The sequence below is a fragment of the Medicago truncatula genome, chromosome 3, assembly GCF_003473485.1.
Source record: "Medicago truncatula cultivar Jemalong A17 chromosome 3, MtrunA17r5.0-ANR, whole genome shotgun sequence".
NCBI classification, from domain to species: domain Eukaryota; kingdom Viridiplantae; phylum Streptophyta; class Magnoliopsida; order Fabales; family Fabaceae; genus Medicago; species Medicago truncatula.
In genome coordinates this window covers 2104266-2132216 of record NC_053044.1, presented here as the reverse complement: position 1 = coordinate 2132216, position 27951 = coordinate 2104266, and the positions used below count along the sequence as shown (strand labels likewise).

Sequence of the window (27951 nt, the reverse complement as noted above, 5' to 3'; positions counted from 1 at the left end):
GAATGCAACAACTAAGTAAGAATCATTTCTAGGTCTCTATGATCAATTTTAGCCTCCGTTGAAGTGAAACCAAATTAGTAGATTATGTTCACTTTTCGTTTTTTGATACAAATTCCAATTCAATTCGTTGGCCGGTGTGCTATAAACAAGTTTACCCCAAGTTTACATAGAATATAGTTTTCATTTGCCATTGCAAGTTGCAACAACTCATATAATGCAAAAGCCAAGTGCACAAGACAAAGATTAAAATTGGCCTATTAAACTATTATTATTGAAATACTGCACCATACTTGCTTTTATTTTTCATTTTTTGGTAGTGACACCATCCTTGTTTTCTTCAAGTGTTTGTTTAATATATATGTCCATATGTTGTCAGAGAAAACAGTTTTCCAAGTTGAATTCAAACCTTGCAGAATCAATCAACTCCCCATGTTAGATTCCCTGCACACATATATATGGATGAGAGAGAAACCCTAGAAGTGGAGATTTGGATCCACTGTGGTCATTATCCCACACATTTATAAAGTTAATACATCAGTGGCCGTTGCATCGAGATCAAATGGTTTAGATTTTAAACTTATATTTTAGAGTTTAAAAGAAAATTAAAATTGCTTGTTTTATAAACTGTTCAATCTTGATTCAATGACCATCGATGTTCTGAGTGCATGAATAAGCGAGATTGTTACTATAGGGTATCCATATCTTGGAAATGTACACAGAAGAGTCATGTGTTTTTTTCTCCTCTCAGGCTCTTCCTTTCAAGAGTACAGTACATTGGAGTTGAAGTACTTCACTTCCAACTCTCAGCCAAAAATAGTAGAAAGCTGAGGAAAAACATTTCAATGGTTCAGAGCAGAAGTACATATTAGCATCATTATCATCAACAATCATATCATGGTTTGAAAAAGGTTAGCCTAGTAATGTGTAATAAATATTTGCATGCTAATAAATATTTTATATATTCATTAATTTATGTTTTTTTTCCATCACAGATATTAGCATATAGCATAACCAAATCTAGAAGCTGAAGTTCATCAATTCAATCATACAGCATGAGTACCAGTTTGTGTGTGCAAGTGCTATTGGTGTGAATCATTGAAGAAAGACTCAGATACTAAAATCCAAGCTATGAATCTGTGCTACACATGCAAGCAGCCTCTTGTGTATGATATATTTTCTATCATTGTCTAGCATTGCAGAAAATAATGGTTTTGGTCAGATTCAATCAGACACATTATTCAAGTCTTCTGTTTCCTTGCAGCAAATAATGGTACCTTTGAAAGACCTATATACCCTACCCTATGAATTTATTTTTGACCTACATAAAAATTAGAGGAAGTTTTTTTTTATTAGGTGTAAACTACCGGCACATTATGCATCAACCACTTGCACCAGACCTAGTAATTCATTAGAGGTTATTGCTAATTACTAATTAAAGAAACAGATTTTGCTTAAAGCGATCTTTGAGGAGGTTATCATGTGTATCTATGGTGAGAACAGTTCTAATCCAAATTCCACAAACAGTTCATTTTCCTAGCTATCTTTGAATTGAAAGAGTTCTTATTCATGGAAAGTGATAGAGAGGAATACCAAGGTTGTAGCAACCAGATAGGAATCTCTAGTAACAAACTCAAAATCAAGATTGCACCAAGTAGTATCAAGAAACAAGGTGAAGACAATACTTCAAATTTACCTTCACCAAACACAAAAACTTCCATAGAATCATCACCTTATGAATCACCTCTTGTTTCTCCACCTTCATCAGCATTTGTTTCAGCATTGCAATCTCCATATATATCTCCAAGAGCCACAATTCCAAACCCTACTACTAGTACTATTACTACATCCACCTTCACCACTACAAATCCTTCCACACCAGAAGATGTTCCTAGTAGTTCCTACACCCCTCCTTCTGATCCTTATGAGTTTTCTGATGACACTTCTGATACAAAACTCAAATTCATGACATGTGTTCCTGAAACAGTTCCTCCAAGAATTTCATTCTCATTTCCAGTTCCTAGGGTTTCATTTGCAAAAAGCTCTGTTTCCCCTGCTACCACTAACTCCAAACTTGGAAGCTGTGATGTCTACATTGGATTCCATGGACAAAATCCGAGTCTTATTCGCTTCTGCAAGTGGCTTAAATCTGAGCTTGAGCTTCAAGGCATTGATTGTTTGCTTGCTGATAGATCAAAGTATTCAGATATTCAAAGCCATGAAATTGCTGATAGAGTCATTTGCTCGGTCGCGTTTGGTTTGGTGATCGTCACAAGTTCAAGTTTCCTCAACCGTTTAAGCATGGAAGAGGTGAGATTCTTTGCTCAAAAGAAGAACTTGATTCCGATATTCTTTGATACATTACCTGCTGAGATTATGTCACTTCTTAATTGCAATTCAATTGATAAAGAATGTAAAGAAGCGATGGATGGACTCATCAAGTGCAATGAGTTTTGTCTAGAGGCTAATGATGGTAATTTAAGAAGTTGCATATCGAAAGTTTCGAGTATTTTAAGAGCAAGACTTGGTAGGAAGAATGTTGGTCATAAGGATAATCATAATATGCTAGGATTTGAGAATTCATTACCTTTTCCGAGGAATGCATATTTTGTTGGAAGAGAGAAAGAGATTATGGAAATTGAAGGTTTACTTTTTGGAAGTAGGAATTGTTGTGTGGAACAACAAGTTCAAGATCATTGTAGAGCAAGTGGTAGTGGACAATCTGAAGGACTTGCAGATGAAGAAAGTGAAACTACGGTTGGAAAAGGCGGTGGCGGAAGGTATATAAGCTTAGAGCTAGGGAGGAACAAAGAACCAAATTTAGAGGCTTGGATTGAACAACCGATGATAGGTAACAGTTCATTGAAGAGATTGAAGAATAAGAAGTCAAAAAGTGGAAGCTACAACTACAAGAGTTTGTGTAGTAGTAGTGTGATTTGCATTAGCGGAGTTTCTGGAATTGGAAAATCTGAATTGGCATTAGAATTTGCTCATAGATATTACCAAAGGTACAAGATGGTTTTGTGGATTGGTGGTGAAGCTAGGAATTTTAGACAGAACATATTGAACTTGTCACGAAATTTCGGTTTGGATGTTGGTGCTGATTCCGAGATTGAAAGGGGTCGAATTCGCAGCTTTGAAGAGCAGGAACTCGAAGCATTCAAGAGAATCAAGAGGGAGCTTTTTGGTGATACACCTTACTTGTTGATAATTGATAATCTTGAGAGTGAAGAGGAATGGTGGGAAGGAAAAGATCTGTATGATTTGATACCGAAAAACAACACAGGAGGGACTCATGTTATTATTACTACAAGGCTATCCAAGGTAAAAAACTATGATACCATTCACCTTCCTCCATTGCCATTATCTGATGCAATGATTTTGATAAGAGGAAGAAAAAGAAAAGAGTATTCAACTGATGAGGTAAATTTCCTTGAAAAGTTCTATGAGAAACTTGGTAGGTTGAGTTTTGGTTTGATGGTGGTTGGTTCATTGTTATCAGAACTTGGAATTAGTCCTTCTGCACTCTTTGAGGCTATAAACCAAGTTTCACTCAATGCAGATTCAAGATCTTGTTGTATTAGTATGGCACAAGAACAATGGTGCAAGAACAATCCTTTCCTCATGAAGACACTCCTTTTTTGTTTAGAAACTTTGGAGAAAACTAAAGAAAAAGGGAATTTTCTTGCTATAAGAATGCTTCTTGTCGGTGGTTGGTTTTCTCCTGCTCCAGTTTCAGCAAATTTGTTAGCCAATGCAGCAAAGAGTTTATCAACAAATGAAAATCATCTCAAGAAGTGGACAAACTGTATGAGCCTAACATCGAGTTGTTTTGTAACGTCGCGGACGTGGAAAGACGAAGAAGATTCGGCCGCGCTTCTTGTGAGGTTTGGACTAGCGAAAAGGACTAATCTACATGATGATGGATGTTGGCTTCATTTCCATTCCATTACACAAACATTTTCTAAGAGAACAGGTGGTTTGAAATTCGCAAAGGCTGCAATTCAAGGAGTAAGAAAAATGAACAACCATGCAATCTCGGATCATTTATGGGAATCAGCTTTTCTTGTTTTTGGATTCAAATCCGAGCCTCCTGTTGTGGAGCTAAAGGCGACCGACATGGTTTTATACATCAAAAGAACAGCTCTACCACTCGCGATTCAAGCGTTCACTGTGTTTTCAAGATGCAATTCGTCTTTGGAACTCCTAAAAGTTTGCACCAATGCACTTGAAGAAGTTGAAAAGTCCTTTGTGACTCAAATTCAAGATTGGTCTCATGACTCAATTTGTTGGAAAAAAAGGTTGCAAAGAAGACAAAAAGTAGATGAATATGTTTGGCAAGATGTTACCTTATTGAAGGCAACATTACTTGAGACAAGAGCTAAGTTGTTAGCTAGAGGAGGACATTTAGACAGTGGTAAGGAACTTTGCAGAACATGTATCAGTATTAGAACTGTGATGCTTGGACATAACCATGCACAAACCTTGGCTGCTCAAGAGACATTGGCAAGGTTGGTGAGAATGAGGAGTAAGATATGAACATGAACATGCATGTTTTGTTACACCATTTGTCTTGTTCATTTACATTTAAACTTCATACATGACACCACTTGTAGTGGAGATGTAATGTTACTATGGTAATGTAGATTGAATAATGATCAAATTTCGTTCTTGAAACCGTCTTGACTTGGTCTCTGAATTTATGTATAGCTTCAAACCTAAACTTGCTTAATCTGAAACTTTTAAACAATAATTTTTCAGGGAAACTACCACAAAGTTAGTAAAGTGAGTTCAGTGAATCGTTTAAAACAAGAGTTCAGTGATTTTAATTTTTTTTTGACGAAGTAACAACTAAGTTTATAAAGAGAATAATTTCTCACTCATTTGTTGAAAATAATTTATTACTAACTATTACAAGAACATATGTTTCTATAAAAGTTTTAAGACAATCATTTAACCATTGATCATTTATCTTATTACATAAATGACTCTTACCTGAGAAAACACGGTTAACACTTGTAATTGTCATTGGCGAAACCAGAGCTAACTTTAGAAGCTTTTACACCACATCAAATGTAGTTCACAAGCTTTTCACAAAGGTTTGAAAGTCCTCTTTTAACTTTGCAAAATTGGGATCACCTCAAACACTTCTAAAATAATTTTGAAGCTGATGGCGCACCACCACTTCAAGCACACTCATAAAATTGGATAAAGTTCAACCGTCGTCAATAATTTGTCTAAAACAAAACTTACAAATGATGATGTTGGACTTAAGTGTGCAACGTATTGTAAAAGTTTGGTATTCATTATATTAAACCTAGTTGTACAAAAGTGTGCAACGTATTTTGGGAATTTTGGAGGGGGCGTGGTTAGTTGGTAGGGTGGAAAAAGAAATTATAATTTTCTTTTCCCACCTTCGGGCTTCTCACATACCCTCTGAAATTTCTATTTTGTCCTTGTTCGGGTTATATAATTAGTTTTTTTTTTCTTCATATTTTATAATTTGAATCCTGTCAAAACTTAGAAAGCGTAATTTAATTCATATGAAGGTCTGTGTTGACAATCATACTATCCTCACAAAATCGCACAACAGTTTAGTGGATGGTACGAATGGTCATGAGTGACCATGAATCATGATATCCTATGAAGCCCGGATACGGGTACGCGGATACACGAAACTTTTTAAAATTAGGATACGATACGGCTAAGATACATTAACAAAATATTTATACCAAAATTTATATGCATGTAAAATACTTAAAAAAAAAAAAAAAAACATTGATTACTCTTCAATATTATATAATCATAAAAGTCACAATTTACAAAAAACAATTAATGTGATCTAAATAAAAAATGTAAATTTTTCGTATAAATCATATTCTATTTTCCTTCATCTATTAGGTTATCTCCTCTCTCTCGTTACTTTATTCCACAAAAAACATAATTTTTAATTGGTTATCGAAAAAACAATTATAGTGATTCATATACATCGCCATTTTCACAACACAAACTCATTTTTTTACACTTCATTTTTTCCCAGGATACGTCTCTATGAAGTATCTTATAAGTATCTGTGTGTATCTATCGAGTATCTTATAAGTATCCGATAAAATATATATTTAAATTAAAATAATTAATTCTAATACTCCATGAATACGTATCCGAGAGTATCCGCGGAGTATCGGCGATACGTTTCCGATACGGGTACGTCTCCATTTTGGAGTATTCGAGTTTCATGGATGATATCATAGCCCACTCTTAAAGGATAAGAAATGAAAATGGAAAAGAATGCAAATTCTTGTAATCTTTTAACTTCTCTTCATAAAAAAATCCTCATTTATAGTGAATCCAGAGATCTCTTTCCTTAAAGACAAAGGTCAATTTTGGATCTAACTTCCTTCAAAAAAAAAAAAAAAATAAGGGTCTAACTAGGTGAATTCTTCTCCTTTATCTTATTATTTTATGATTTTGTTTGATCACTTTGGTTTTGGTTATTGGTAATTTTACTCCACACATCAAATGTGAGTTTTGATCCAAACAAAAATAAATTTCGACAATTTATTCCTTTTGCCAATTTTTTCTAATAGGATTACGTGATAGTCAACATGTCATCAAAAATGTTTCACGTGTATTTTAACAAAAAATAAGGGGATGTTTAGATTCTGCAACAATTTTTTGGGATGATTTGGTCCCAAAAATAAAATAAAAAAAATCCAAAAATCAATAGATTTTGGATATTATCCATTCTTTTTTTTTTTTTTTTATTCAATCATGATATGATCATGTCTGGCGAATTCTAAGAAAATAAATTGGTCCTTCAAAAATAAAAAAATAAAAATTGGTACTTTCATCTTTTGTGGGAGGACTAAATTGGTACTCCATTTTTTACGGGGGACTAATTTGGACAAAATTACATTATCAAACTATTAGTAAAATAAAATCATTTTCATCTAATTAGGCCAATCTCTCTAATAGGAAACACAATTTGGTCCTTGACAAAATACAAAAGTATCAATTTGATCTCTTAAAGTTCAACAAACTTGATCCTTTCAAGATCAAAGTAGAATGTGCAACTTATTGAAAGAATGTAGAATATTCAAAATTTAACGATTTTAGGATTTTTACTTTTAGGGACCAAATTGTCCCAAAAAATTGTTGTAGAAGGACTAAATTTGCATTTTATTTTTTTATATAAAATAGATGTAGACCATTCTTTATATGTTATGTGGAGTGTCATGTAAGCCAGTCTCGATCAAAAACTAAAAAATAAATAAACTTATTAGAAAACAATTAACAAAAGGACTAAATTATATTGTTCCGATTTATATTTGCAAGAGATCAAAGATGATCATGTTTTTTGTTAGGCATTATTCATGTTCAAATGGCAGTTCCATTTCCATTCACCAATAGTACGTACAGTTTCTACAACCACTACTCAACAGACACTGTATCAACCTTGTGCAGATTTTTGTTTCAACAGTAAATAAGTGTAAGAGAGTAGTGAAAATAGTACAGTCCTGACAAATTGGTTTACTCTTTGACCATTTCAGTTTCATTTTATTTATTTGTTAGAGGAAAGGAAGGAGAAAGTAAAATATAAATAGAGCTCTCTATTTCATCAAAGCATGTATATAGGCCAGTATCCTTCATTCATTCTCCATTAAAACCACACTTCAATCTCAACCACACACCTTACCACCATTTTTAGCTCCACTCACGTCTGTTCTTCAATACAATATTAATTTTTTCTTGTATATTTTTAGTTGATGTTATAGTACACTGTGAATTATCCTATAAATTTCTTAAAAGTTATATGTAGGATCGTTCCATTGTACTATAACATAAGCTATAAGTTTTGAAAACCCATTTGTCAATCAAAAATAGGTATTTAAGATCCAAAAGAAGGGGTAGGGCTACTTTAATATAAATACAAAACTTTTGCAGTTTTAACATCTTTGAGTTTGAGTTTATATAGTTTTATGCCCTATCAAATTTTCATGGATTTTTCTAGTCTTTTTTCACTTGAAACATAGAGGAAGGTAGCAATTGAGTGCAGAAAAACTGTTTTTGTGATATGAATAATAGGAACTGAATTGCACATAAGATGTCATCTTTTTAGCTACTTAAAGAACATTTGTTTCTTGATCTACTTGATTTCAGTTGGTTTTCTCAATAGTTGTTGCAGCATTGTCCACTGTAATAAACTCTATCTATTGGTTTGTCATTTTAATATTATCCTCTTGCACGTGCTTGTGCAAAATGCTTCCAGATTTGTTAAACTTGTTTAATCATTGTTCATTAATGTGTTTACATATTTATTTATTTATTGGGCCTTATAATTACTATTCCCAGTGAGGTGACCGTGGCTCACATATGAAACCCTGCACTGTATTTTTGTTCTCCCGGTTCTGCTTGTTCTATAAATATAATCAATTTCGTTTTAGTCCTTATAAAAAAACTGACATGTTTTGATCCCTATAAAATTCGTTATATTTATAATAAGAACTAAAAACTTATTTAACTCATCTGTTTATTTACAAATCTGGTTAAAGTAGCTTCTTTTTTGTTTTATCTATTTATTTTGAGATCAAGTAAATTATTTTTTAAGGGGAGTCAAATATATTTTTATATGTGACATGTATTGTTGTTGGGAACATGTAACGACGCTATCGTTGAATATTTGATGGGTGACCTGAAAAGCAAATTTCAAAGTAGTATTTTATTATTATTTTTTTTTTTTTTTGTATAATCAAAAACAGGTAGGAGAAGTGGAACACCAAGACTTTTCAGAAGGTCACCCATTTTAATATTACTATTTATCCACACACATTTAATTTGTATTTACTTTCTTAGATAAGTATCCATATAAAGAAAGTCCAAACCTGATAAATTGTAAATCATTTTTGCTCCTTCTTAAAATGTTTTTACAACATGTTTTTGATAAATTACTCTATTTTTTTCCATCCATTTATTCACAAAAATTAGGAAGATAGTTCTCTAGGTATGTACAACAACTCTTTTCCATTGTTTTCCTTTCTTGTTTAAAATGCTTAACATTTACTCTTTCATGACAGTTGAGGAAGGTGAACTCTATAATATATTTTTTGATTGGTCAATAAGTTTATTAATGAAAATTTAGTTGATCTTGCACTGAATCATGACTCACTTATTTCTTATTCATCTAGTTTCAAATAAGAGATGAGGGAATCACGATTTAGCGGCAGATCTCTTAAGTTCTCTTTAATAAATTTTTCTAAGTTATGGTCTTGGTCAATCCAAACATATATTGTGAAGTTTGAAGTTCGCATCCATTTGAAAATACTAAAAGTGATGTAGCAGGTTTTCATTAGTATGTTATTATTTCAACATAATTTTATTATTTGTCTGTTTTGTTTTCTATTTTGGATTTTCGGCCCATCATGGTTTTGTTATTTCTCTATTTAAGCTTAACAGTTGTAGCTAAGAAGCTATTCATTCAATAGTATTTTAGAGAGTTTTCTCAATCTCTGGTGGATTCGGAACCTTATTTTTACAAGTTTGTTGCTTGCAAACCTGTTTCTTTCAATTTAGATTTAACGCTTGCTAGCCTAAGCTTCCAACTGCGTCAGAAAGAAAATAAAAACCTTTGGAAAGGACTTGCTGTATCAATCTAGAGAAGGATAAAAAAATCAATGGCAAAAGATCTCTTTCAGCTTAACATGAGGATTTAAGTTTGAATTCAGCTCTAGAATTCAGCATGTTAAGTTTTTTGAAGGAGAATTTTATCACTCATTACGGTCAATGGCGGAGCCACCTTATGCTCAGGGGGTTCATGTGCACATGCTCAATGTTTTGTTTTTACACTAATTTTCTATCTTTTATCTATCATGAACCCCCTAAAATACAAACCATCATTTGCATCAACTCTCTTCCTTTTATACCAACACATGCCTTTCTTTTTGCAACACATCTCAATATGATTACCTCTAGTCGAAGTAATTTATGAGACAAAAAATTGTACCCTCTAAACTAGGGTCCTGGCAACGCCACTGATTACGGTCTTATCTGATTCAAGCGATTAATTTCTGCAAATGTGTGCAAAGAACACTCGATTCACACAAAAATCCAGAGAAGCATAAAAACTAAAAGGAAGACTTGTTAATACGTTTTAAGAAGGAAAGAGCTAAAATGGTTAACTCTTTACTGGGTTTGGTATCTTTATACGGATCCATGTCCAACATAATTGTATAATGCTTGTATATTTCTCCACTTGTATATCACCTTTTTTATTTTGATTTTCTTAGACTTCTATCTGATGTTACTATACAATGCGATTGATCCTAAATAAAAATTCAAAAAAAATAGAAACTAAACAATGACAAAGAAAAGTAAAATACTACAAAGGACTTCATCGTCAACATTCACACATAGGCCTCTAATTATTATACATAGGACATACACCACCAACCAAGTGAAACATAATCACATGTTTTAATAATTACTTCTAAATTTACACATTTGATTATTGTGATTTATTGATAATGTAATTTTTTTATCGGTATTTTTAAATAGCTTCCATTGGATCCAAATTCAAGTTTGAAAGACTTTGTTTTAATACGAGTTTCTTAACAGGGAATAATAAAATATTTAGGCTAATATTTTGGTGGTGACCGGGTTTAAATCTGAACCTTGCATATATTATGCATAGGCTAATATAAATGCAAGGATAAATTTGTTGAGCTTTTTCAATTATTTTCAAAATATTTGTTCTTTTTTGATTGACTACATTGTGAGTGAAGTTGTACATATAGAGCATAGAGAAATAGATCCATTGTGAGTGAAGAGGACGCCATTGTTGGCACATGCATATGTATTCGTGAAGAGAACTCAAACTTTGTGATTGCAAAGACCTTCTGGCAAACTCCCATGTGCTCTATTCATATCGGGGACGCCTTGGGACTTTGCCATGACATTAATTGGGTGCATGATTTACAGTTGCAGAATGTAGATTTTGTGCTTGATTCGAAGAAGGTGGTGGACTATTTCTATAGAGGAAGACATCATGAAAATTGAGAACATATTGAATGATCGTAAACACTATTGTAATTTATTTTTAAGAGTTTAGTCGAAGGTAGGCAAATGAGTTCGCTTGTTCATTAGCAAGGGTAATCACATTCTCAACTACCTCCTGTATTTATATTGATATCTAATCAAATGCTATACGCCAGTTTTCCCTAAAAAAATATGATTATCAATGACACTTGGCGCTTAAAAACCTTATATCATTAATGGTTAGTTAATGAACTGTTTATAACTGTTTTCCTCTTCACTAAGACGTGTTTATGAGTAGTGGCTGGAGCTCACACATTTTAAATGTGAAGAAATAGGATGTCCGGTATTCGAACCCCGACCCCTGCATATAATATGCAATGTCTCTATCAACTGAGCTTAACTCTTGAGAATACCAGATGAGATGCATTCTTTGCTTTACTGAGTCCACAAACAAAAAGCAACATATAATTTTGTTCGTTTCCTTGGTTTGCTTCAAGATGAAATATAATCTGTACACTTCAACAAACGTAAGTGATAAATTATTTTCTTATATATTTTGTTATAATCAAAATAGTTATGAATGATTGTTTCTGGACTAACTTAATAAACGTAGTGAAAAACAAAAGAAAAGAAGATTTAAATTATGTTAAAATCTTCTCTCTAAAGGTCCTCGTGAACTTAACTCAGTTGGTAAAAATAATGTATAATATATGCAAGGTCCGAGGTTACCAACAAAAAAAATCTTCTCTCTAAATACTCTTTTTAAAAACTTGTTTAATAAAATCAATTAAACCCTTTTTGAAAAAGACTTATTTAAACTAATATATGGTAAGAAGATAATGAGATAAGAGAAAGAGAGAATCTACACATTATATTTTATACTCATTCACTATAAACCTGATAGCTAGTACATCCCCTTCAGCCTGAAGGATTTCCATTAACAGTCACACAAACTAAAAACCACTGGAGTATACACTTGCCAAACTGATTATACTTTAGTCTTCTCAAACTTATGTCTTAGTACGGTGAAACTATCTAAGGTACACAACAACTACTAGACTTGGTACTACAATGGACAATTGTATGAAATTCCATATTGATTTCTTAGACTTGTCCTTTTTGTGCGCCAGCAATTCCTTGATATGAATTTTTAGAGTGTGTTTGGATGGAGTAATTGAGAAATTTTGAAGAATTTATAATTCTAGGTAATTTAAATGATTCAATTAAATTGGTTTCATTCTTAAATATTATTGTTTGGATGGAGAAATAAAACCAAATATTGGCATAATTTTTGGGCAACTTTTATAAATTTAAATTTTTTTGGCCAAATTTAAAAAATGAAATTAGGGGTCAATTTGCAAATTTCAAAAAATAGGGGTCAAATTATAATTTTTGAAACTTTGAGGGGCCAATTTGGAATTTTTATAAATTTATTGGGGTCAAATTGAAAATTTTGGAAATTTTGAGGGCCAAAATGCAAAATTTGATAAATTATAACAATGAAGAATTTTGAATTTCTTAACTTTTAGGTGTCATTTGAAATTCTTTAAATTTAACTTGAACAAAATACTTCATAAATTTCCATCATTTTGAAAATTCTTCAAATTATTATCCAAACAATAGAATTCACATCAAAGTATTTGAATTCCCTCGAAACATTCCCCTATCCAAACACACTCTTAAACTTGTCCTTTTCGTACTACTTGATCAGATGATTGTCTTCATGCTACACCAGAGGAAACAATAAGCCAGATGATCTAAAGTGTTGAATATTGTAAGCACGAAACGTGTGCATTTTTTAGTCAGACCATAAGATCATAGGATAAGAGTAATTCCATTTCTCTTGGACTAGGTCAAACTTGAGTGAATAAAACATTAGACAGTTTGTTCCAGAGGCAGAGGTTGTGTCAGCCATGACTTGAGCTGAATGTTTGATGCACTCTATTTTAGAGGCACAACTTGTCTAATTTAATCTGCATACTCACATTAGAGCAACAAAATTAATCTCATGTTCTATGTTATCATCAAAATCAATTAAAAATCGATATTCATCAAATCAATTTGGTTCTGATAATTTGCCTTTTTTTATGATGCTAAATGTCATATATTTATAACAATTTTCCAGATAAAAATAAAGAATATTTCAGAGGCTCTCCTGAGTGTGATAATCTCTGAGATCAAATGAATGTGCATATGAATGGTTTATGAGTACTTAGCTTACATTTAGTTGGTATTTTGCACAAGTTCAATAGTTTTTCAAAAAAAGGTTCTTCCCCACAATATATTTTCTCCACCTTTGTCATCAGACAAAGAAAAATAAGCATCACATTCAAAGAAATAATAATACGAAAAGAGAAAAAGTGATTGACATTAAGGAGAAAAGGTTACATAGGCGAAAAACATAAAGGTATCAAGGGTTAATGCAAGATCGTTTGGCTAGGATCAAGTCTAATGCTGATATGATCACAGCCCTTCAACTTGTTAGATATCTTACATAAAGTTGTGAGTTTATTCAGCCAGTTGATCGAACATTTCCCTTATGACAAACTACTGAGGTAAGTATGCATATAAAATTGGGTTCACAATTAAAACTCATAGGCACAACACAGGACTATAGTGGCCTCAATAATACCTCAACTAAAACGTGATTTAAAGCCATTTTATCAAATATTTCCTACAGATGGCCAATACATAAGTGAAGTTACAATTTGCTTCTTCTTTTTTACAATTTTGCATCTCTAACTTTTAAAACAATCTAAATGCCATATTGTGATGCAGAGGCATTAGAAAGAGATTATAGAACATAATCTATGTAAGTCCAAACTCCAAACAGGAGACTATTTATAAAAATGGAGGGAGGGAGAGAGAATATCCAAAGCAGCGTTTTCACTTTTGTTGAAACCTAGTAACTATTTATCAGAGGACTGTTAACCAGTACGGCTATGATGCATACCACTGCATAATGTCTCCTGCATAGATTTGAGTGATCCATGTCTCCTGAGTCGATTTGAGTGAGAATGGATCAAAACTTCTGATAATCCTGTGATGGTGGCTGCTCCCACGGGCGCAAAAAGCCTGTGCAAAAATAAATTAGTTTATGTACATACAGAACATATGAAACCCATTACAAGAATCTGCACACTAATATTTCATTGTTCTATAAATAAATTCAGTAAAAATCAATAACGTTTTCAGTTCTAGGTTCTGATCACACTATAACTAACAATCCTAGATTCTTATGTCCAGGAACTTGTCTATCCAGCTATGTTCAAGTGCACACACGCTTCCCCACCTCTCTATAAAAGTGTGTGGCAGAGAAGTTTCTATGATCCAGTTCTCAAACTAACATAGTTTAAACATCTTTCCCATTATAGGGTTTGCATAGGCAAATGAACCAGCTACTAAGTGCCACTAAAATGCAAAGAAATCATTTTAGTCAAATTTATCATCGTTTTGGGCTTTTGGCAACCCAGAATAGCATAAAGTTTCACGAGTAAAGATATGGAGGATGAAGAGATGCCAAAAGCATAATAGGGTGAAGATATAAATGGTAACTCAAAATTATCATGCAATGGGTACTGAAAGAGAAGATAACTTCTCCAAAGGAAACAAAAAACCGGTTATTACTATAGATGGGATTGTGCAAGGTAAGGGCATCGGAGAAGAGAGACAATAGATACTTCAACTGGTCTGCTAAGAGGATTAGGACGTGAGCGACAACAATAAACCTGGTGAGTTTGAACTGTGAACAAGTTCAAAGGGGAAGCAATCCAATAATTGACATATTGGGTGCACACAACAGTTTTGCATTTAGTAAAAAAGCAGTAGTGAGTGCGACCGAAATTGCGACAGAATTGATTATTACCAACATAGGTACATTTCCTACATGATTCTGAAAACTGCCAGATGCAAGAATTGATGATCAGCAGCAAAATGCACAGTAGCAGGCACAAGTGAAGAAGATGCATGCAGCAAGAGAGAAATACAAAAATTCTTCATAAAGATGATGACATTGACAAGTAACGGCTAGCAGCGTTGTTCATCCTAAACTTTTGGTATCATATCGGCATTAACAAGTAACGGCTCCGCATGCTTCTTTGCCACACCAGCCTAAGTCTAATCCAAGTACGAAGATGGAACAAGTCTGAATAACCAAATTAAAGTATTGAAAATCATTAGAGCATAAGGTCTTATCTTTCTCCCATATATAGGCTCTACACAACTGATCATCACTCGTAAATCCTATGCCAAAAGAGGTGATCAGCAGCAGCAAAACATTGACAATACTGTTGGTTGGATAATCAGAATACCTATCCTTCAAACCTGATCTAAACAATGACTGCCCAAAATATGTAATTTGGATCAAGGGGTGGCCAAGTGTCATAACAATCGAACTTGTGATTGTATTATGCAGCTTCAGATGAAGTCAAAAGGAAGGTGAAGCAACAATCAATAGGCAATAAACATAGTATATCCCATACAGAAACAAGTGAGGGTGAGGTATAAACCAAATCAGACACTGAAACAAACTCAAATGTTCAATCTGAAATCCATGACCATTTGATAATGCATTGGCTGGCCCAAAAGATACTGGTAGAGCAGGTCTGGACAGATTGAGATAGAAGATTGTGTCACACACCAAAATCGGGTGACAGGTTGACATGTCACATCAATGCATAGGAATATAGATGCAATGGGGCTAAAGCGTAGCAGAATTCAACAAATCGCTCATGTTCCGCGATACACTATTTAGTACAAAGTGTTGTCAAATAACGGCTATAACGACGCTATAGCACGGAAGCTTAGCAAAATGTGAAAAAATTGCTATTTTGCACAGTCCACAATTGACAACATTGAATACATGGCAACAAGGTTAGGTGGACCGGTTGATCACGGAGTAAAAATTTGATGGTGGGGTTGACCAGAGGATAAAAGAAAACACAAGTCTTCGAGCTAGAGCGGTCCACAATAGCACGTTCAGAATTTGTAGCTGGAGGGGAACACAGCCAAAAATGACCGCTGGAAGGAGCACAGAAGAAAAAACTTAGGGTTTATGCACCCTCCCTACGACCACCACCATTCCCTAATTCCCAATAAAACATAGATAAATAGATCTTATAAATAAAGAGTTTAATTTTTCATCCACTGTCAATGCAAAAAATGTTACATTGTCAGCACATCACTACCAATCATGTGTGTAACTTGAAAACTGGTTATGATAAAAGTCAAATGTTTCTAATGATCTAACGGTTATGATTGATTAACAATGTAAAAACTCTTTAAGCTACCAGTGTTTGTAAATTAAATCCATCAATAAAACATGCATGAAAGTGTCTAGTGTGTCTAGGAATTAGTGGGGTAAAGACTACGGTTCTAGAATACAGGGTGATAACATTATGTAGAACAAATAGATAGACAGCTAGTATCTCTACAATCTCAAAAGCCAATGAAAGCATTAGTGCAGTAACCTACTCAACCATTCATTAACGCATCATTAAAAGGCAACAAATACAAATCATAGGTACTTTTAACATATAAAAGCATTAAAAAGAACTGACATACTTAATTCTCCCAGTGACATATATATGGAATCATCCTCAGCAAGTGTCCCCTGAAATAAAATAATGAAAGTATGTGAAAATCATCAATGGTTAATAGATAATTATGTTATCTGGACAAAGAAAATGCAGCTGACAAGTTTATTGGCCCTTTCCTTGTATATTATAAAGACTTGCAGTAAACATCAAGTCCACAAAAATTATATTAAAATCACACGTATCAGAAAATCTAAATCAATTTGAAGCTAGCATCAATACATACCGTTCCATTATGAAGGCCTATTTCATCATGCACAGTATTTATGTCGTCAGGTACGGAAAAGCAGTCTGTGAAATCTGTATCAAGCAACTCAGATATCATCAGCCTATCTCGATCTCCATCCTGAACATCATTTGGAGCATGGCTGGAAAAACCTTCAAGGCCTGTAAACATAGTGTCTGTCCTGTGTGTTTGAATAACAATATATTAGTAATAGAGCTGCAAGGTAAAGAAGGGATCTTTAAACTATAAGCTTCAGCTGATTTTTTCACCATGCAACTGGAAGAAAGGATGATAACCAGATCAATTAGAACTATGTTTGGGTAAACAGTTCAATTCAGCACTTATTATAGCATGCAAGATTGTCATATATGTTCTTGTGTATAAGCTATAAGTTGTTTTCATAAGTTATCTTGGAGAGCTTAGGAACATGTCATAAGCTGTCTCCATAAGCTCTCACAAACAGTCTCACAAGTGTTTTAGCTGAAAGATAAGCTCAAATAAGTCAATCCAAACAGACCCTAGGTCCTAAATAAGAGCATGCAGAAAAGGGATAAAAATATATTAAATGACATTAGTGAGAGAGCTGCAAGGCAAAGAAAATATCTTTAAAATTATATGCTTCAGTTTAGCTTGTATTTTCACTAAAGAGATGGAAGATAGAATGATAACTAAACTAGATCAATTAAGTCCTAACGAACATTAAAACGGATACACGTGATAAAACAGTTAACAATACTGACATTAAGCATGGAAAGAATATGGAAGAAACATACTTTCTATCTATACTGTCGATAGTCTTTTCTTCTTGAATGGAATCACTGTCCAGATCAATTACTTCAATCTCTTTGCCATTTGATGTATGAGTACTGAATTTGCCTGATACACTAGTGTGATTTTTGGACAGTTCAATATCGGCCGGTACAGCTTCCTTTATTTCAGGGACAGGAGTGGAGTAAATAAGAACTGGATGATCAACATGATTGTCATGAACTTCAGATGCTTCAATGAGATTCAGATCACAAGTTCTAAACGAACTCGGCAACAGTGGCTTCTCCTCTGAACATTGGAAAAACGGTCTATCTCCCTCATCTGTGAACTGAGAACTACTCATAAGATTCCCCTGATCAGAAGCAATACTCACTTTATTAACATGTGAAATTGAAATTTCCTGTTCCTCTGGGCTATCTTTCACCTCAATTGGTGTGTTATGCAGAAAGTACGATTCGTTCTTCGGTATAGGGGAGGGCACAGGCACCCACTCTCGCAGTCTTTTTGTGCCCTCCTTGACATCACCGCCTTCTTCCAAGACACGTTTCTCACCCCTTTCCTCAGACAGGGAACTGCAACCTCCAAACTCCGGTAATTCTGCAGTCGACTCTTGTCCTTTATCATCCATATAAGCTGTATCTTGACCAGATTGAGGCCCAACAGATTGATCTTCCTCAGTTTCACAAGCAGTATCCAATTCTTTCATATCCTCATCAGAATGGACAGGTTCTACCGGTTCTACCTCGGCAGTGTCCGAGTCAATATGCACTATATCATAAGCCTTGTCAGATAGCATATCACCCGAGGATGAGCCTTGAATAGACACATTCTCAGCCAACACTTCAGGTCCTTGAAGATCCTCAATATCATGAGCATCCCCTTCTCCGTTGTTCGCATGTGGAAGAGCCCTCGAATTCTTGTTTGTCAGCGAAGAGCGTGTCTTGGTAGGCACCTTAACAGAGTTGCATAGTGACAGTAAATCAGTAAAAACCATGCCAGAGCTATGATTCTCCTGATCACTTGACTCAGCAGACGAATTCTTCGAGATACTCGGTTTATCACTATCATCACCACTACCAGTTCCATCCTTCACCGCCTCCTTAACTTCACCACCACTCATAGTCTCTAAATTATTGGAAATCCCAACAAACTCAACACCCATATTGCATGCATCTTTTACTTCACCAGAAGAACTTTGTTTCAATTCCAACAATTCACCATCCGACCCCTGATTCTTATTGGCACCTTCCAAATCATTACCATCCTCATTTGTCGGCACAAACTCATTCATATCCGATTTCTGCGTGACATTATCACCACCACCACCACTACCGCCACCAACAACAACCTCAACCTCCTCCTGTTGTTGTTGTTGTCGATGCTCCTCTTCATCTTGAAGTCGAACACCACTACCACTACCAATACCACCATCAACATCATCATCATAACCATCATCCTTAATATCCGAAGAACCACCTCCAAACCTATCAGACCATGATCCATTCCTTCTATACTCTCTATTACCCCAATCAAATCCATTACTATTAAAACTCCCTCTCCTCCTACCACCTCCCTTTTGTCCAAATTCTTCAAACCCTATATTCCTCCTCCCAGACAACCCTTCATCCACAACTGGTCCCAGCGCATTATTCCCCAATCGCGCAAGAGCGGATGTCCTCCCCCCATCCACCCCAATTTCCCCCACACCACCAACACCAACACCAACACCACCAACACCAATACCAACACCACCAACAACACCAAGATGTTTCTTAAAGCTACCATTTTGATTATTATACAATTTCAAAGACAAAACACTTGGTGGCAACAAACCCTGAGAAACTAAATACTCAGCAGCTAATCTACCTGCCTCCACAAAAATATCACTTCCAACGACGCCGACATTACCAGCAGCAACAAAAGCAGGAGCAGGAGCTCTCCGGTTATTATTATAACCTCTTCCAAAACCATCACCACCACCACCACCGCGATGGCGATATTCCGAGGTGTAAAACCCTCTTGGACTACGTTGCCTAGGGTGCATACCGATTCAATTTCACTTTAACAACAACAATTCAGATCAAATTCAATAATCAAAATCAAAATTCAATAATCTCACAAAATTAAAAAAAAAAAAAAAAAAACTCAATCATAAGAATTGGTGAAGAATAACCAAAATTGGAGAAAATTGAATAAGTGAAAGAATCAGATCTGAAAATTGGAGTGACAGTAAGTATGATGAAGAAAAATGAAATTGGAGTGGTTGAAGATGGTGATGAAGGAGAAAGGGAACACGGTAGGTGATAGTGGGAGGAGAAACAGGAGATTAGAGCTTTTTTCGTGTGAATCAGATATCTCTTCGTGTAACTGCACAGAGACTGCGTCCGTGCTAGAGACTAATATCTCGAGTCGGATAAATTGTGATGTGAATTAATTGAGTATGGAATACACCAAGTTTGGTTTTGAAATGAGGACTTTAGATTATGAAAAATGAATCATGAAATCAACGTGTTTGTTTGTTTGTTGTTTCTTTTGTTGATATGTTTCTTTCATAATTTATTCACCACTAGTATTGATGCTACCATTGCCACGCAGATAGGTGGAATGTTAATGCGATCTCTAACTTTATATTTTTTTCATTTCATATTCATAAATAGTGAGTGAATGAATTGCATGCTTGTACGAAACCAAACTCTACTTTATTAATTTTATTTTTGGGTAACGGCCAAACAACTTTATTATTTTTCTACTACTAGGCATAGACTAAGACCAACTTTGAAATTATCTTTTTTTTTTGTCCAAACTTTGAAATTATCTTATAATTTATTAAAATATATATTAGTTTATAATATTTTATTCAACTTATTTCTGGATATATTTAACAAAATCAAGTCCACAAATCCTAGTTTATTTTGTAAAAATATCGAAATTACTGATTAAATTTACTCTATATTTAATGGATCGATTTTAAATGCACAATTGTAGGTAGACAAAATTAAACAAGTATCTTGGATTTGGTTCATAATGAAGGAAGAAATAAGAATTTATTCTTAGCAATTGGTGGAATAATCCAATTTCTTGCCTGCAATATGTGTAATTATATTTTATTTAATTGATTTGAGTATCCCTTTACTCTACTTTTGCATATAAAAAGAATGCCGAAATTGTTAGGCTGGATGCCATGACCGGGGTTCGAACCCCGGTACCTCCACTTGTGTGTGTGTGAGTTTATAATGGCTTTGCCATTTCGTCTATCTACCAAAAAAAAAAAAAATACTAATTGTTAAACATGCGTGGATAACATAACTATTACATTAACTCTTTTAAAAATGTATTAGTCATTTTGGTTTTTTTTTTTATGCCGGGGGTTGAACCCGACCTTGCATATATTATACATTGTCCTACCAACTGTGTTAAGTTCAGGACGTCATTCATTTCGGTTTCTAAATGTACAGCGAGTAGACACAATAATCTTTAAATGTATTGAAATTCTAAAATAGTCAATGATTGTGTATTTCATTAATCAAAATAGTCTCTCGTGTTGAAATATTTTGTTAATATTATCATATCGATCACTCGATATACTTACTTACTCTCATATCAATCGATGTATGTATTTACTTATTGTCATATGAGTCCTATAAAAAAGAGTTAATATTAATAGATTATTCTAACGACAAGAACTAGGGCGCACAATTAAAGAGTATTTTAAAATTTTGACACATCAACAAACTATTACCTAGAAGAGAAAAAAAACTATTACATGAAAAAATATCTTTAGTGGAGAGTGAAGACACACATGGTGTGGAGTGTACATGGTAGATTAGGGGTGTAACGGTTCGGTTTGGATTGGTTTTCAGCCAAAAAAATGTCTGAACTGATGAAACCTTCATTGGTTCGGATTGGTTCAATTTTTACTGTTTTTCAAAAAAGAAACCAAACCAAATTAATCGGTTTGGATTGGTTCGGTTGATCGGTTTGTTTAAAAATACAATTAAAAAAAATTCATATTCTCACAAAATATTTCATAGAACTTTGTATAATTGTATTTCATATTTTATTTTTGGATACAACTTTTTATAACTAACCTTAATCAATATTTCATAAATATGATTCAAGAATCATAATGAGTATAAACCAATGGCATAGAAAATGAACATGGAAAACAATGAAATATAATGAGTATAAATCAATGGCATAAACATGATAAAATCAACCAAGAGATGAACAATCTTAGGAGCCGCCGGTGGCGATGAACAATGAGTTTTGTGTGGTTGGCGGCTAGGGTTTCTTTTTTAGTAGAAATGAAAGAGTCTGGCTAATGAGATGGATGAAGATAATGATTAGAGAAAGTGAATGGATTAAAAAATAAATTATGCTCAACCCCCTACACAAAACACTCGCGTTCTGTAGTCATACTAAAAATATCTTTGCGTGACTAAAGTCACGCCGCGTGAGTGAGAGTTAACTCACGCTAGTTAACAATTTCAAAAGCATGAAAAATTTTCAAAGCATTATCATGCTTGAGAGTCCATGTATTTACACGTGTCTGTTATATATTGTCACTATTTTGGCCATATATGCATGCTGCTTCTACACGTATGTGAGTACATGTATGAGAGTACACGTATATGGTGGAGAAAAGCATTATTAATGTGTTGTTACTTAAAAATGAGATATGAATAACCATTCAAATAACAAATTAAAATTAATTTATGACAAATAACCATACATGAATTTATCATTAAATAAAATTAATTTATGAATTGACAAACCATTCAAATATCAAATTAAAAATAGGAAAAAGTGAATTCTAGAAGGATAAAAGAGATATGAATATTGGGGAAGAAGAAAACTAAAACAAACCATAATAATTGTCGGATCATTATAAATGTTTGACTTTAGTTATAGTTATTTATAAAATCACGCATATGTCTAATTGTGATTTGCTTAAAGGGTTTCATTTTTTGGTATTTGATTTCACATCTGTATTGGGGTTCGATGCCACCCGGATCCCATTTTCTTAAAAATTTAAAAAAACTTAAAATAATGAGAAATGCATGTATAGTTATTTTTATAAAATTTTAAGATGATCATGATTTACATTATTTATTTATGGTTAATATTTAAAATAACATTTAAAAAATGAGGGAAATATTAAAAACTAAACAAATTAAGGATTAAATTTCATAGGAAAAAAGAAGGGCTAAGATCATTATCATGTTTAATTGTGTTGTCTAGTTAAATGATTTGCTGTATTCGACTCAAATATATTGTATTGTTAAAAAAATTGTTCTAAAACTCATATTTTAGCTCCTTTGTGACATTATCATCATTTGTAAGTCATGTATAAGCTAATATGATTTGTACAGTAGAGAAAGTAATAAAAAAACTAAAATATAATATAGACAAATTAATAATTTTAGCTCCTCTATTATACTCCTCCATTCCATTTTAAGTGTCTTTTTTAAAAAAATTAACACCAAAATAGTGATGTGTATTTTTGCACATTTTCTTCCTATTATACTCTCGGTTTAATCCACCAATAAATTTCTATTTTTTTGGACACACTTTATCTTTTCAAAAAATTTAATATGTTATCTTTCTCTCGTAACAAATAATTGTCAGTTATTATCTTTTTCTCCAGCAATTTTTTTTTTTTGCGCACTCTCTCTCATAAAAAACAATTGTCATTTTTTTAAATATTGTACACATTTAAATTTTTAAGTAAATATAAAAATGATTTCAACTTCACATATTAACCAAAAGTTAATAAAAAATTAACTATCTTCCAACTTCTTTAATTAAAGTTAAGGCTTCAACTATGACTTCAACCAATGTTAGAGTCACACTTGAAATTTTTAACAATTGTTACTCATCTTATTTATAAAATTTTAACTCTTCTTGGAACCATTATTTAGAACAAAATTTAGTTTAAATTTGAAGATAACAAGAAACAAACTTTGTTTTTAAAAAAAAAAAAAAAAAAAACTTTAGTTTTTCAAATAGATAGCATTAATTAATTTGACTGAAAAAGATAAAAGTAATTGACAAAGGGTATAATTGACAAATCATACCCTTAAAATATCAAAAAGACAGTTAAATAGGAACAAAAAATTTACCCTAAAAAGACATTTAAAAAAAAAACGGATTGAATATTTTCAGCAAAACCAATTATCTATCTAGAATCAATTAATATTGTGTTAGAATTTGAATTGGTTTCTCATATAGAAGGAAAAATATGAATTTTAGTTATATGAAACTAATTAGTTTCATAATATCCTAATTTCACAGTTAAGAAGGTGGTAATAGGCCAAACAATGGTTGTTAGACACCTGACATAGTTTATGTTGGTATCATAGCAAGTTTACCGTAATAAGGTAAACCCAAAGATTTTGAAGAAAAAAAAAAGACATGATTTTGACAAACTTGTTATTATACCAAAAATGTACGGAGTATTATAAAGCCAATTGGAATTTTATTTTATTTTTATGAAACACTTATACTTTAATATCACTTGTATATCAACAATAATTCTTACCGTGTATAGATTATTATTCTTTCATCAGTTGAATGAAACTAATTTTGTGTATTTATTATATGATTTTGATAGTGTTCTTTTTGGAATTTGTTTGGGTTGGTTTCAACTATGTATGCATGTCAACACTTATTTAGAATTTGATTATGATTTAAATCAATCAAGAAAAAGAATGCTCACGTTGACACTTGACATAGGGATGAGTTACTTTTTCAAACGTCTATTAAATAGATTGCTAGTAATAAATATTTGCTAGCCCTATGATTAAGTGACTCAAGTTATTAAAACAAGAATATCATAATGAATATGCATAAAATTTTGATTATATATATATATATATATATAATGAGATAGGGACAGTTGGTGTCAACGGATTCGTTGACATCAAATCTTAATCGTTGATTTTTTTTATCTGATAGATTATATTTGCTCATTTAAACTATCATGTGAACCACTCACACACTATTATCCTTCTGTCTTCTCCAAAACTTGATCTCAATTTTTTTTTCTTTCATTCTACCCCTTATGTCCTTCTATTTTGTGAGCATCCTCTCGTCATCCTTATTTCTGCGACTTCATCCCCCTCAAAAAATTCCTCATATTAATCAAAACCAAATCATACGATTATTTTTGTAAAATCTAAGAAATCGATCACAATTAGAGGATGACATCGATTCTATGGGTGTTTTGGATTTCTTTGATGTCGTCCATTTAGAATTAGGCCAAGTTTGAATAATCAAAATACTCCAAAACAATAATCGTTGGAAATTGATTGGACATGGTAAATCATTATAAGCAATCTCATATCTGAATGCAAGACATGTTGTTATATAAAATCAATATTTATGATTTTGGTAAAATACATGATCCTTTAAATTAAATTGAATTGGTAGACAATTATCAATGTACTGAAGAATAACGAGTGAGAAGACACACACTTCATTTGGTTCTCTCTCAAGCTTTTGTTGTTTTAACATGTATCGAGCAGAAAGAAAAAAAATAATGTTCAGGTTAAGAGAATTGAGATCGCATGTGACTCATAATTACAAGCCTTTAGATTAAATAAATCAATAGTTCATATTTGGTGTCAAACTTAAGTTTGACACATGATGTCAACAGATCCTGACTCTATACACACACAAATATATATATATATATATATATATATATATATATATGTATGTATGTATGTATGTTTGTATGCATTTTAGATTGTTAAATTTATAAAAAAAAAATAAAAAATAAAAAAATAAAAAAATTGGTCAAAATCCTCTTCATTTTAAAAAAATAAAATAACAAGATAAGTACAAATGAGAAGTTGGTGGAACTAAAATTCAGAAATATTTTAATAATTGGATTCCACTGATCCCTTGTTTGAATCTATTTTTTAAATTTATAAATGGAATCCTTTGTTATTTTAATCTTATTTTTTTTATCGAGTTTTAGGGCATAAATACACAACATCATGGGTTAATGAAAGATTTGATATTTTTTTGTGATTTTTATGGGTTGTGTTCTTGATTCAAGACATTGTTTTTGGTAGATTTATTTTTCATAATTAATTAATATCTACCTTTATAGTTTTTTTTTATTGAATATTAAAGTTTTGTTCTTTTTATCTTTGATTAATATGAAAGTTTGAATTCACTGGATTTGTCCAAACAAAGGTAGATATGAAAATTTGAATACCATTAAGTTTATCCCAAGTATGAGCATTATTTGATTAAAGTAGAATGGTGAAGAACAAAATTTGATATTTACGACTGATACATTTGCACTTAAAAGTATTGATATTGCGAGGAAGAAGCATGGTTTCGTGGAAGAGTGATATTGCAAGAGAAAGAGCGAACACAAAGAGACTTGAGAGGGAGATCTCTTGCGATGGTTGTTGTTTTGTGAAAATGTGTGCAAGCATACATAGACTATCAAATAATAAAGTGATAAGTAGTTCCCACGAAGATTGTTTATGTTGTAATTCCCATTAATCATACATTGAATCAACTTAATTAGCGAGTAGAGAAATGTAACAATTGAATTCATTTCAACAAGATAAATAAGATTAAAACAAGTAAACAAATGATCAGTTGAGATTTTATTTGGTTGCATTTGGTGTACATATGTTACCTCTAATGAAACTTCTAGGTATTTATAAGTGTCGAGTAGTGTCATGACATCTATCTAAGACTAGAGCTAACTTTGTGGTGTTTTTCAACAATGTAAGTAGATAAAATGTTGTTAAAATTTACTTATGTCCAGGCTCTCATTAAGTCCACTCTACGATACTTAAAACACGTTCATTATATTTACGATCCTAATCCTAATGTCTAAGCAATAAGTTAGTTAAACATGTCCATTTAACTAAAATATTGTATTAACTATTGAATTCTCATTTATCAAGCATCATCATAATTCATTAAATTTGTATCTACTCATAAGTTGATCAAACTTAAAATAATGTACAACAATAAATCATAAGAGTTAAATATGTAATAACATAATCAACACATCACATGAATAATACTAGGATATCATTAAATTTCACATATTTCAACAAGAGGGTTTTAGCTCATGGTTGAAAAAGGAAATAACATACACCTAAGATTTATATAGAAGTTCTCCCATTATAAAGGAGTTACAACCATACCCTCAACTATCCTTAAATAGACAAAAAGGATAGAAGAAGAAAAAAAAAAATATTCATTTTACTATGATGATACAACCAACACATAGAGGCACATGGAGGCGACTATGCTAGCTATCTTTTAGTACCAAACTTTATCTACACGGTACAATTAACTCCTTAGTACTTGTATCCTCCAAACTTCTCATGATAAAAGATCACGCACATGAGTCATGACTCTTCTCAACACTTCACGACTCTTTACACAATGGTCTCCTGATGTGACACCAAACATCATCGGGGCAACCCTTGCATAAACATAACATGCAAGTAAAATCTAACAAGCTTTAGCACATTTTAGTTACCTAATCACCAAACAATAATTCAAACTTAAATATCTCAGACGTCTCGAATTTAATAGTCATCAATTGTGTAGCCTATGAGAGGGAGATAATTGAAAAATAATCAAATGTAGTATTGTTATAAGAATAATAAAGTGTACTTAGCTTATGGTACAATGTGGTGTGTTTAATTAATTTGACAATTAAAAATAATTCTTCAACTTGCTCAAGATAGGAGACATATCAAGGTCTCCCACCCTAAACATAACCTTTTTAAAAGTGCTACCCACTATGATTTTGTGGCTAAGGCTAAAGGTGCTACCGAACTTTGCCATGCGTGGCGGAATTCTAGACTTGATGTCAATCAAGTTAGTGTTTGTTTGCTTAGATAGAGTAACTATGAACAAGAAGTGTAGTTAGGACAACATATATGACCTATTTATAGTATATAGATTTTTTTTTGAAATAATTTATGTAATATATAGATGGATACTTTTGCCTTGAAGACAACACATATCTAGATGCCTCAATATGATTTTCCCAAACATACTTTAGATCAACTTGGATTTGATGTGTGTTAGATTACCCTATTGGACTCAACCACCTAAAAATATCTAAAAAGAACTTAATCGTTTTAATTATGTATCATGTACGTCACCCTTAGATGGTATCCATCAATGATGATAGACCAAAGTTATACATGCACCTTAAATGAGTGTCGAATGTAAACAAGAACTAAGTTGTCATGTAGAGTATAAGTTGCCTCGATATGAACTTTTTCGAAATATACAATTAGCCAAAATTGTAAAATCTTCATAATTTCGTAGAAAAAAATA

The 27951-nt window shown here is 32.7% G+C and overlaps 2 protein-coding genes across 2 annotated transcripts; one reads left to right on the top strand and one right to left on the bottom strand.

The window, feature by feature from the left end:
• The first annotated feature begins 540 nt into the window (after positions 1-540).
• LOC25488517 (uncharacterized) lies at positions 541-4681 on the top strand. Its single transcript, XM_039832405.1, has 2 exons — positions 541-908; positions 993-4681. Exon 2 carries the CDS (start codon positions 1567-1569, stop codon positions 4534-4536), a length of 2970 nt encoding a protein of 989 aa, XP_039688339.1. The 5' UTR covers positions 541-908; positions 993-1566; the 3' UTR covers positions 4537-4681.
• An 8884-nt stretch (positions 4682-13565) lies between these two features.
• LOC25488516 (uncharacterized protein At4g26450) lies at positions 13566-20206 on the bottom strand. Its single transcript, XM_013603388.3, has 4 exons — positions 17622-20206; positions 16849-17029; positions 16591-16639; positions 13566-14103 (listed from the first exon to the last, which is right to left on the bottom strand). Exons 1-4 carry the CDS (start codon positions 19658-19660, stop codon positions 14051-14053), a joined length of 2322 nt encoding a protein of 773 aa, XP_013458842.1. The 5' UTR covers positions 19661-20206; the 3' UTR covers positions 13566-14050.
• Positions 20207-27951: the final 7745 nt, after the last annotated feature.

Bases quoted from the DNA above. Each gene is read 5' to 3' on its own strand.
- LOC25488517 (XM_039832405.1), top strand. From the start codon at position 1,567: ATGGAAAGTGATAGAGAGGAATACCAAGGTTGTAGCAACCAGATAGGA.
- LOC25488516 (XM_013603388.3), bottom strand. From the start codon at position 19,660: ATGCACCCTAGGCAACGTAGTCCAAGAGGGTTTTACACCTCGGAATAT. The intron at 17,030-17,621 runs GTATGTTTCTTC...TCAAACACACAG, and splicing joins ATCGACAGTATAGATAGAAA to GACAGACACTATGTTTACAG. The intron at 16,640-16,848 runs GTATGTATTGAT...ATTTTATTTCAG, and splicing joins TAGGCCTTCATAATGGAACG to GGGACACTTGCTGAGGATGA.